The 12,660-nt window shown below is 38.5% G+C and overlaps 1 protein-coding gene across 3 annotated transcripts in view; it reads left to right on the top strand.

The window, feature by feature from the left end:
• KYAT3 (kynurenine aminotransferase 3) overlaps positions 1–12,660 on the top strand; it is a 69,627-nt gene that overhangs the window by 15,155 nt on the left and 41,812 nt on the right. For all 3 annotated transcript variants that reach the window (XM_063625362.1, XM_063625361.1, XM_063625363.1), the window contains 2 exons: positions 8,254–8,312; positions 8,910–9,054. In XM_063625362.1, coding sequence (XP_063481432.1) covers positions 8,254–8,312; positions 8,910–9,054 — 204 coding nt within the window. The remainder of the gene's footprint in view (positions 1–8,253; positions 8,313–8,909; positions 9,055–12,660) is intronic.

Here is a 12,660-nt window from a genome sequence, read left to right as displayed (position 1 = left end):
AGTCAGTGAGTAGAGTGAATGTGAAGGCCTAGGACATTACTGTACACTGCTATAGACTTTATGAACACTGTATACTTGTGCTATACTAAATTTATTAAAACTTTTTTCTGCTGAGTGCGGTGGCTCACGCCTATAATGCCAGCACTTTGGGAGGCTGAGGCAGGTGGATCACCTGAGGTCAGGAGTTCAAAACCAGCCTGGCCAACATGGTGAAACCTCATCTCTACTAAAAGTACCAAAATAAAGGAAGGGTGCAGTGGCTCACACCTATAATCCCAGCACTTTGGGAGGCCGAGTAGGGTGGATCACCTGAGGTCAGGAGTTGGAGACCAGCCTGGCCAACATGGTGAAACCCCATCTCTATTAAAAACACAAAAATCAGCCAGGCATAGTGGCAGTTGCCTGTAATCCCAGCTACTCGAGAGGCTGAGACAGGAGAATCACTTGAACCCGGGAGGTGGAGGTTGCAGTGAGCCAAGATTGTGCCATTGCATTCCAACTTGGGCAACAAGAGCGAAACTTTGTCTCAAAAAAAAAAAATAAATTTTTTTTAAAATACAAAAATTAGCTGGGCGTGGTGGCACGCGCCTGTAGTCCCAGCTACTCAGGAGGCTGAGGCAAGAGAATCGCTCGAACCTGGGAGGCAGAGGCTGTGGTAAGCCGAGATCATGCCACTGCTCTCTAGCCTGGGCAACGGAGTGAGACTCCATCTCAAAAAAAAAAACAAAACTAAAAAACCTTTTTTCTTCAATAATAAATTGAAGACAAGTTCACCTACTTAACTTTTTACCTTATAAACTTTTTAAATGTTTAATCTTTGACTCTTCTATAACACTTAACACACAAACTATACAAAATATTTAAAAATATTTTATGTCATTCTATAAACTTTTTTCTATTTTTAGAAATTTTATTTCTTTTTTTACTTTTTTGTGTTAAAAAACTAAGACACATACATTAGCCTAGACCTACCCATGAACTGGATCATCAATATCTCTGTGTTCTACCTCCACGTCTCATCCCACTGGAAGGTCTTCAGGGACAATAACATGCATGGAGCTGTCATCTGCTATGATAACAATGTCTTCTTCCAGAATGTCCTGAAGGACCTGCCTGAGGCTGTTTTATAGTCAACTTTTTTTTAATAAGTAAGGGTACACTCTAAAATAACAATAAAAGGTATGGTATAGTAAATACATAAACCAGTAACATAGTTGCTTGTTATCAATATCCATACTATGTACTGTACATAATTGTGTGTTCTAGACTTTTATATGAATGGCACTGCAATAGGTTTACACCAGCATCACCACAAACACATGACTAATGCATCGTGCCACAATGTTACAACAGCTACAATGGCTCCACTAGGCAAGTAGGAACTTTTTTTTTTTTTTTTTTGAGATGGAGTCCCCCTCTGTTACCCAGGCTGGGGTGCGGTGGCGTGATCTCGGCTCACTGCAACCTCTGCCTCCCGGGTGCAAGCAATTCTCCTGCCTTGGCTTCCAGAGTAGCTGGGACTACAGGCGCATGCCACCATGCCCAGCTAATTTTTGTATTTTTATTAGAGATGGGGTTTCACCATATTGGCCAGGCTGGTCTCGAACTCCTGACCTTGTGATCCTCCCGCCTCAGCCTCCCAAAGTGCTGGGATTACAGGCGTGAGCCACTGCACCTGGCTGCAAGTAGAAATTTTTACCCCCATACACTATTTTTTTTTTTTTTTCTTGAGATGGAGTCTCGCTCTGTCGCCCAGGCTGGAATGCAGTGGCATGATCCTGGCTCACTGCAACCTCCGCCTCCTGGGTTCAAGCGATTCTCCTGCCACAGCCTCCTGAGTAGCTGGGACTACAGGCACTTGTCACCACGCTTACCTAATTTTTGTATTTTTAGTAGAGACGGGGTTTTACCATGTTGGCCAGGATGGTCTCGAACTCCTGACCTCAGGTGGTCCGCCCACCCCGGCCTCCCAAAGTGCTGAGACTACAGGCATGAGCCACCATGCTCGGCCTACTCCATATAGTCTTATGGGACTACCATCATATATGCGATCTGTCGTTGACCAAAACGTGTTTATGCAGCCCATGACTCTGTGTTGTATATATAATGTAAAGCTTCAATAAAAGTAAATCAAAAGTTAAGTGTGTTTAGTCTGATAGAACCAGATGACTGTAATATTGAGGATATTATCCTTCTTGTGATAATTAGTTTTGTTACAATACAGCAGTCACCTTCCACATGAAACTTTAAAATGAAGGGAAAAAGAGCAGAGACCATATAATTAAAATGCACAGTAGAAACACCAAAATGCGGGGCCGGGTGCTGTGGCTCATGCGTGTAATCCCAGCACTTTGGGAGGCCAAGGTGGGCAGATCACGAGGTCAGGAGATTGAGACCATCCTGGCTAACGTGGTGAAACCCAGTCTCTACTAAAAATACAAAAAATTGGCCAGGCGTGGTAGCACGCGCCAGTAGTCCTGTGTCCGGAATTTATTCCTTCCTGTGGGATCTTGGTCTCACTCACTTCAAGAATGAAGCCACGGACCCTCACAGTGAGTGTTACAGCTCTTAAAGATGGTGTGTCTGGAGTTTGTTCCTTCAGATGTGTCCAGAGTTTCTTCCTTCCAGTGGGTTCGTGGTCTTACTGACTTCAAGAATGAAGCCGCAGACCCTCGGGTTAATGTTATAGCTCTTAAAGGTGGTGCAGACCCAAAGAGTGAGCAGCAGCAAGATTTATTATGAAGCATGAAAGAGCAAAGCTTCCACACCATGGAAGGGGACCGGGGCAGGTTGCCGCTGCTGGCTCAGGTGGCTGGCCTTTATTCCCTTATTTGGCCCTGGCCCCATCCTGCTGATTGGTCCATTTTACAGAGCACTGATTGGTCCATTTTGCAGAGTGCTGATTGGTCCATTTTACAGAGTGCTGATTGGTGCATTTACAATCCTTTAGCAAGACCCAGAGAGCTGATTGGTGCGTTTTTACAGAATGCTGATTGGTGCATTTACAATCCTTTAGCTAGACACAGAGCGCTGATTGGTGCATTCATAATCCTCTAGCTAGACAGAAAAGTTCTCCAAGTCCCCACTCGACCCAGGAAGTCCACCTGGCTTCACCTCTCAGTCCCAGGCTGAGGCAGGGGAATCGCTTGAACCCAAGAGGCAGAGGTTGCAGTGAGCCGAAATCATGCCACTGCACTACAGCCTGGCCAACAGCGAGACTCTGTCTCAAAAAAAAAAAAAAAAAGGAAACACCAAAATGCATTACAAGCCAACAAGACACTGGAAATAACATGCCCAGCAACAGGGGAATGAATGAGTAAAATATGCCACAAAAACAACCAAAAATATACATTGTAATTAAAAGTGAAATTTTTATGACTCTGAAAATTCATAAAATACTTAAGATACAGTACTTTGTTAAGAGACAATTAAAAATATTTTTAAATGACACATGATTGCAACTACAAATCTCTACTTCATAGATTTAAAAGACAGTAACATTTGGGCCCTCCAGCATCCAGGCCCCCCATGAAAGGGGTGCTCACTTCTGCTCTTTCCTGGTCCTGAAGTGTGGTATCCATCTGCTTCCCAAGCCTGGTTCTCTGTTTTCACCTCTCCAACCATGAGCTTTGCATTTTCTATTTCTGGCCTTTTCTTGCAGTTATTATTATTGTTACTAATATTAAACTTTTTGGTTGTGACCTTGGCTTCTCTGGATGAAGACTTGATTCACAGCCCATACTACACAGACATCCACAACCTCAATTCCCCCAGCTTCAGCCCATCATTTAGGAAGACTTTTTCTGTACCACCTCACCTGCCTCAGATCTTATGGGAAGAATCCTAAAAATATATACAATTGAAACTTTGATGGACTAGGGTCTTAAGATCATGGATTCAACATATAGTATTAGTTTTTTTCAATCTGTCCAAACTTCTAAAGACTTAATCTTTTTCCTTATCTTTGTCAAGATTGCCACCAGGTGGTGAATTTCTAGAACTTCATTGTTCTAGAAATTAGCCTCAAGTTAGCAAAAGTAAGGTTAAAAGATGCTACCTTTGATTTCACTAGCAGTTTTGCGTTAATAAAGTAAGTATAGGCCTTTAATCGCCCTGGTAGCCAAAGTCATATCACAGGGTTAGCTGATCCAGAAGTTACACAAGCCTTATAGACATTCCCTTACTTGCCTGGGACTCATGCCCTGATTCCCCGTAGGATTCCAGGTTGATTTTAATTACCTGATACTGGATCTGCTCTGGGAAGTAGTTCTTACTTAGACAGTGAGCATTTGCATCTACTGCTGAATCTGGGTGACTCTGAACATTGTAGTGTCTTGTAAACTTTCACCAGTGTGTTAGTTCTCTCAGGTTGCCTTAACAAAGTACTACAAACTAGGTGGCTTATTAAATAACAGCAGTTTATTCCCTCACTGTTTGGGAGGCTAAAAGTCTGAGATAAGTATCAGCAGGGCCAGTTTCTTCTGAGAGCTGTGAATAAGATTGTTCTATACCCTATCCCCACTGTCATCTGGTGATTGCCTGGAAATCTCTGCATTCCTTGGCTGGTAGGAGCATCACCTTCGTCTGTGCCTTCATCTTCACACAGGGTCTATGTATATGTCCAGATCTCACCTTTTTATAAGACCACTAGTCATATTGGATTAGGGTTCATGCTAATGACCTCATCTTAACTAATTACATCTGCAGTAACCCCATATCCACATAAGATTATATCTGGAGGAACTGGGAGTTAGGACTTCAACATATGAAACTAAGGGGCACATGGTGCAACCCATAACAACCACGTATCTCATTATACCTCCAGACTTCATTTCCACCATGTTGTTTTTCACAATTATTTGCTGCTCTTCCCTGCTTGACAGTTATATTTCTTTGCCCCACTGATGTGAAGCTTAGTCGTGAAATTGCTCTGCCCAATAAAATATGAAAAGAAGTGATGTGTGCATATCCTAACAGAACCTTTTAAGAGCCTCTTCCCTCTGCCATGAAACAGGCAGTGTTCCAGGTGAAGGCTGTTTCATCAGCCTATGTCTCAGAATGACAGTGACACAGACCAGGGCAGCAGCTGAACCTCAGTGGATATGTAGTATGAACAAGAAAACTTTTATGATTTTAGGCCACCAAGACTTTGGGGTCATTTATCACTGAAGCATAAATTAACTTTAGCTGACTGACACAGCTAACTGACACCATAAGTTCACCCTGTAATGTGAGTGAGGTTTTTTTAAAAAAATTCATTCATCAGATAATTATTAAAAACTCTCTATGTGCTAGGCATATAACTATATGTTGGGTACTGTGATGGTGTCACCTTGGCTATCCCATGGTACCCAGATATTTGCCAAACATCAGTCTAGGTATTGCTGTGAAGGTATATTTTAGGTGAGATTAACGTTTAAATCAGTAGGCTTTCAGTAAAGCCAATTACCATCCATAATATGAGTGGGCCTCATTCAGTGGAAGACCTTAAGAGGAAAAGACTGAGGTCCTCAAAGAAGAGGGATTTCTTCTGACTCCACTTGCAGCATCCGTTCTTCCCTGAGTCTCCAACCTGCTCTGCAGATTTCAGATTTGCCAGCCCTCACAAACACATAAGCCAGTTCCTTAAAATAAATGTATATATAGCTCACATTTATTTCAATGTTTCATATTAGAAGTGTTTCAGTCTATTTAGAAGTATAGTAATGTTTTTGTGACCAGAAATATGCTGTAGAAACTGAACTCTTATTTATCTCAATTAGCCTATGGTAAGATTGGTCATGCTGTATATCATCTTGCTTAAAGCTGCAGTTTCCAAGAACCTATATGACACTTTTAAGTGATGACTTGCTGTACTGCATTTAATGGAAGCACATAGGAGAAGCACCTGACCCTGACTCGTAGAACCAAAGAAGGCTTTCGGGAGGGAATGAAGTCGAATTTGAGAACTGCACTTGGCAGGTGGAATAGCAGTTAGCCAAGTGCAAGGAAGGGTGGTGGGGACCAGGAATTGGACTGAGTAGAGAACATGCACTCTCAACAAGGGCATGATCTACCCCAGGAGAAGAAAATGGGTGCTTGGCAGACGAGATAAATCTTAGCTATCACACTGTTTTGTCACCATCCAAAGCTCAATCCTATGTGACAAAATTGTATTCCTCTTAATATTTAATTGAGGGGAGGGAAGATGACTAGGAAAAAATCTCTAAGAAGATCTCCTTAGGTGGGCAATAATAATAATAAAAAAATTGAGGAACATTGGTATAGAAAGAGCATTTGGGCATAGGAAAGATCACACATGAAACTACTGAAATGAGAGAGAGCATAGACTATTTGAAAAATTAGAATGGGTGTGGCATAGAATTGGGAGGGAAGAGGAAGCAGGAAGAACAATGAGAGAAGAGGCCGGTCTAGAAACAAATTTTAAATAAAATTAAACCTGAAAGTGCATTTCAACCTCAATTATCTAAATAGTTTTAAGTAAAGTTGGACTTTGTGTCTAAATTATCTACAGCACATAAAACTCACTTTTTTATGTATAAATCATCTTTTGTGTTTGTGGTCTCTACTGAATGAATTAAGCTTTAAACATTGTGTTAGAGATAGACAAGAGCATTTGTTAAGATAGATATTTCAACCTATCGTGCTAGAACTTGGTAGTTGTACAACTGTTGTCTCTAGAATGGCATCATGTTCAGGTGGGTAATTATAATGCTATGCCAGCAAGCTTTTTAACCTCTGGAGAATTTTCATGTGATTTACTTCACTGGAGTTTCAAAGACAAAATATGAGACTAAAAAAGGTATTTTTCTTGGTCCCATTATTTAGAATAGAATGAGAACAATGGTCTATTTAATAACCATTGTCATTATCTTCTTCCCAGATTGAATTAAAATTACATTAATAGTCTATTAGAAAATTCTTTGCAAAAATGCTGTCAATCATTTTTTTATTTCTACCAGCTTGTTAACAATGAACTCAAAGCTAATTCAATACTTTTTGAGAGATAGTATAAAACTCAATTTTAGAATCTAAAGAACTAAAAAATTGTATGCTATGTGATAATTTTAATTCCCAATTTTCTACCACAGCCTTTAGTAGGCTTATTAGTAGGCTTATCCTAAATTTATAATATACTTTTAAGAGGCAGCATTCTAGTAATATTTTTAGAAGGTCTTATTATATAAAAGACAGTATAAAATTATACAATAATTGTGAGTATGGATTCTGGAGTCAGACTTTCTGGGTTCAGATCCTGAGTTGAACCTGTTGGGGTTTAAATGTTACTAGCTTTCATAAACTTGAGCTGATGTGAAAAGTTGTATGATCTTAACCTCTCTGTACCTCTGTACCTCATAGTTCTAACTATGTAATAGAACTACTACATATTTTTGTAAACATACATTAATAATGAGCTCATTATGTAAAGCACTTAGAACAGTACCTAGGACATACTCAGTACCCAATAATGTTAGCAATAATTACGGAACCCCTTACTGAGTAGCTTTAAAACCATTTGTTGAGTCTTTCCTGTATGTCATACAATGAACTTACTTGTGAAACTCTTAGTACATCTTACCTAAAATGATCTTCAGAGCATGGCTTAAGATATTTTTTGAAACTGACTTTTTAAATATTATTATTGTTCTCTTTACTACGTTACAAGCCTTCAAACGGATTAGCTTTCTAGGGTAGGATGACACTTTGTGTCCTTAGGTGAGAAGATGAACATCTAAATTTCATTTTAAAAAGCATTCCTTCCAGCCAAGCATGGTAGCTCACACCCGTAATCCCAAACTTTGAGAGACCAAGGTAGGAGGATCACTTGAGGCCAGGAGTTTGAGACCAACCTGGGCAACACCACAAGACCCTGTCTCTATAAAATATACAAACAAACAACAACAACAAAAAAAAATAGTTTGGCACAGTGGGATATGCCTATTGTCCCACATACTCAGGAGACTGAGGCAGGAGGATTGCTTGAGCCTGGGCAGTTGAAGCTGCAGTGAGCCATGATCACACCACTGCATTCCAGCCTGGGCAACCATGTCTGAGAAAAAAAAAAAGGCATTCCTTCAGCAGTAGGTGGAAGATGAATTCCTCTTCAGAATTTTGTGTTGGAGTCTAAGATTTATCTTTATGGAACTACTATTTACATGGTAACAGTAGGGAAAGGAAGAAGAGTGATCCATGATTTACTGACTTTTAAAATTTTGACTAAGGCGATTCCTTTTCAATATTTATATATTTCAGAAAATGTCATTGAAATTCACAAATGCAAAACGGATTGAAGGACTTGATAGTAATATGTGGTGAGTATCGTAAAATAAATAATAATAATTTAGTAAGGGTTTCCTACATATTTTCATATCTTTAGATGGGAGTTTTTTTTGCCTCATCCATAGTCTATAAATAAAGGTCCTCATTTAATTCATCCATTAAATGAAAATGGAGGAGGTTAGCAATCCATATACTGAATTGTTCATTTGGCACATGTGCCGTGCCCTGTGTTGGACACTGGACATATGGCAAGAAAAGGACAAATGTTAATGCCCTCATGGAACTTACCTTCCAATCCAGGAACTTTTCTTATTAGTTCTGTTCTTTAATAGTTGATGAAAGAACTTAGCAGTAGCTGGAATTGTTGAGAAAATATATATATATATGGTTAAAATATGGGTAGCATGAAACTGAGGTTTGTAAGGGACATTCGCTTCATAAATTCAGCCATCATTCTATTTGGTAAACTGATTTGTGGGTGGTAAATTTTTGTTGGAAACTCATTTTTTAAAACCTATAGGAGTAAACTAGGGTTTTATTTGTCTGTTTTGTGATAAGACTATAAGATGTAAAAAAGCAAACTTTATAATTGTAGAACTTATTAATATTAGTATTTTCTTCAATCTTAGGATTGAATTTACCAAATTGGCTGCAGACCCTTCTGTTGTGAATCTTGGCCAAGGCTTTCCAGATATATCCCCTCCTACATATGTAAAAGAAGAATTATCAAAGATTGCAGCAATCGATAGCCTGAATCAGTATACACGAGGCTTTGTAAGTATATCAAGACCATATGGGGCGTGAGCTTTTATTTTATATTGGGGTGTGTGTCTGTGTGTGTGCATGTGCTCTTCTGTCATTCATATGTAAGTGACTTCATAGGACCAGCTGTCCTATCCTAGCAACCACAGAAACTTCTGTCCTTGCCCTAAGTCTTGGGATGAGCCTTCCCCTACTTCCAGCCCCTCTACACTTTTCTTTTGGCCCTTACTTTACTGTTGCTCCAAGATAGGATCCTATGGCAACAAGATAAGGAAGAACATTCTCTTGAGACATGTCTTTTCTATCTCATCAACATTTATGCAGCCTCAGCACTGACCTTTTATTTTATATACTCTATATCCAACTAGCTACGTTTTTCCTCCCTGTGCAAGCTCACTCCCATCCTTCTGTAATGAAATGCCTACGATAGCCAAAGATTTTCTACATCAGATGTACCTTTGAACTGTAACCTTGTATCTGTTGTGCCAAAAGCCATAAAATTATCATATGTCTGACCACTTGTCTTTTCCTTTTATGATATTGTTGGAAATGGGGAGGGGAATGGTATAGGAGGAAGCCTGTTTTTTGTCTTTTATAGTGGTCTAACTATAAAAATCCATAGAAGGGTTTTGCTTTGGGAATAGCACAGGGAAAAGCAGTGAAACTTACCTGTGTCACAGGGTTTGACACTGGTGAGAATCCCTGCTCTTCATAGACTCTCACTCCCTGGCCCACCCTACAGACCCCCATCTCAGACCTACTCAACATAACTCACTCCCCAGCCTATACAAATCCATAATGAAAGGCTAGAAACAAACTAACAATAGAGAAAATTAATGAAACCAAAAGCTGGTTCTTTGAAAAGATCAATAAGTAAAAGTTTTAGCTAGATTGACCAATAAAAAAGAGAAAACTCAAAGCACCATATGAAGAATGAAAGAAGGAATATCATTACTGATCATACATGAAAGCAATAATAGGACAATACTACGGATAATTTTATGTCAGTACATTGACAACTTGGATGAAATGAACAGATTATTTAAAAGATACAAATTACCAAAACTGACACAAGGAGAGATGAAAAATGCAACTAGCCCTATGTCAATGAAAGAAAATGAATTTGTAATTAAAGTCTTCCTGCAAACAAACCTCAATACCTAGATGGTTTATTAGTGAATTCTATCAAGCATTTAAGGAAGAACTATTAGGTCGGTGCAAAAGTAATTGCGGTTTTGCCATTAATTTTAATAACAAAAACACAATTACTTTTGCACAAACCTAATAATACCAGTTCTGCACACATTTATTCAGAAAGTGGAGCAGGATGAAAAACTTTTACTTATTGATCAACAATTTTTGTAATTTGAAAAATAAAGAAATGCCTAATGGTTTTGTCTGACCTTTTAATCAGGGGTTTTGTATCAGGGTAATGCTGGTCTCATAAAATTAGTTTCAGCATTACCCTGATACAAAAACTGACTTAAAAAATGCCAGCAAAAGAAATAAAGAAAACTCCAGTTCAATATCTCTCATGAACATAGAAACAAAAATTATGAAATGTTAGCAAATCAAATCCAGATATGTGTGTGTGCATGTGTGTGTGCCCGTGTGTATAAAGATATAAAAAGTAATACATCCTGACCAAGTAAGGTTTACCATAGGAATGCAGGGTTAGTTTTAATATCCAAAAATTAATCATTGCAATTATGCTATATTATCAGAAAAAAAAGATCATCTTACATAGTATATATAGAAAATGCATCTGACAAAATTCAACCCTCATTTATAATAAAAGTTTTCAGCCAATTAGGAATAGAATGGAGCTTTCTCACTCTGATAAAAGGAATCTATGAGAAACCTACAGATTACACCTGTAATGCACATAATGTAGTAAGATTGAAAAGACAGCAAAGATGTCCACTCTGACCATTGTTATTCATCAGTGTACTAGAATCCTGTGAGATATAAAGATACATAGATTAGAAAGAAGAAAAACGTAAACTCATTTTCAGAAAACGTGATCGTGTACATAGAATATCCTAAGGAATTCTAAAAGAAAAAAAAAGCCTACTACAACTAATAAATGAATTGGGCAAGGTCACAGGACACAAAGCCAATATACAAAAATCAGGTGTATTTCTATATATTAAAATGAACAATTAGAAAGTAAAATTTTTAAAATACTATTTATAGTAGTATCCCAAAACACAAAACATGTAAGAATAACTTTTTTAAAATATATCCACGATCTGTACAATGAAATCTATAAAACATTACTGAGAGAAATTAAGCAATACCTAAATAAATTGGGAATGATGTTCATGGATTGAGAGACTAAATATTGTTTATGTCAGTTTTCCCAAATTGATCTATATCAGGGTTTTGCAATCTATGGCCTATGGACCCAATATGTCAAATTTTGTAAATAAAGTTTCATTAGAACACAATGATACCCACTTATTTATTAATACGTATATTCTAGTTTTTGTAAATATGTAGGTATATACATGTCTATGTGTTTTTTTTGTTAGAGGTAATTTTTTAAAAATTATTATTATTATACTTTAAGTTTTAGGGTACGTGTGCACAATGTGCTGGTTTGTTACATATGTATCCATGTGCCATGTTGTTGTGCTGCACCCATTAACTCATCATTTAGCATTAGGTATATCTCCTAATGCTGTCCCTCCCCCCTCCCCCCACCTCACAACAGTCCCCAGAGTGTGATGTTCCCCTTCCTGTGTCCACGTGTTCTCATTGTTCAATTCCCACTTATGAGTGAGAACATGCGGTGTTTGGTTTTCTGTCCTTGCGATAGTTTACTGAGAATGATGGTTTCCAGTTTCATCCATGTCCCTACAAACGACATGAACTCATCCTTTTTTATGGCTGCATAGTATTCCATGGTGTATATGTGCCACATTTTCTTAATCCAGTCTATCGTTGTTGGACATTTGGGTTGGTTCCAACTCTTTGCTATTGTGAATAGTGCCACAATAAACATACGTGTGCATGTGTCCTTATAGCAGCATGATTTATAGTCCTTTGGGTATACAGTAATGGGATGGCTGGGTCAAATGGTATTTCTAGTTCTAGATCCCTGAGGAATCGCCACACTGACTTCCACAATGGTTGAACTAGTTTACAGTCCCACCAACAGTGTAAAAGTGTTCCTATTTCTCCACATCCTCTCCAGCACCTGTTGTTTCCTGACTTTTTAATGATGGCCATTCTAACTGGTGTGAGATGGTATCTCATTGTGGTTTTGATTTGCATTTCTCTGATGGCCAGTGATGATGAGCATTTCTTCATGTGTTTTTTGGCTGCATAAATGTCTTCTTTTGAGAAGTGTCTGTTCATGGTCTTTGCCCACTTTTTGATGGGGTTGTTTGTTTTCTTCTTGTAAATTTGTTTGAGTTCATTGTAGATTCTGGATATTAGCCCTTTGTCAGATGAGTAGGTTGCGAAAATTTTCTCCCATTTTGTAGGTTGCCTGTTCACTCTGATGGTAGTTTCTTTTGCTGTGCAGAAGCTCTTTAGTTTAATTAGATCCCATTTGTCAATTTTGGCTTTTGTTGCCATTGCTTTTGATGTTTTAGACATGAAGTCCTTGCC

This window comes from Symphalangus syndactylus, chromosome 12 (genome assembly GCF_028878055.3).
Source record: "Symphalangus syndactylus isolate Jambi chromosome 12, NHGRI_mSymSyn1-v2.1_pri, whole genome shotgun sequence".
Lineage (NCBI taxonomy): Eukaryota > Metazoa > Chordata > Mammalia > Primates > Hylobatidae > Symphalangus > Symphalangus syndactylus.
Note: the sequence above shows the minus strand (reverse complement) of the source record. Positions and strands in the feature narration are given on the sequence as shown.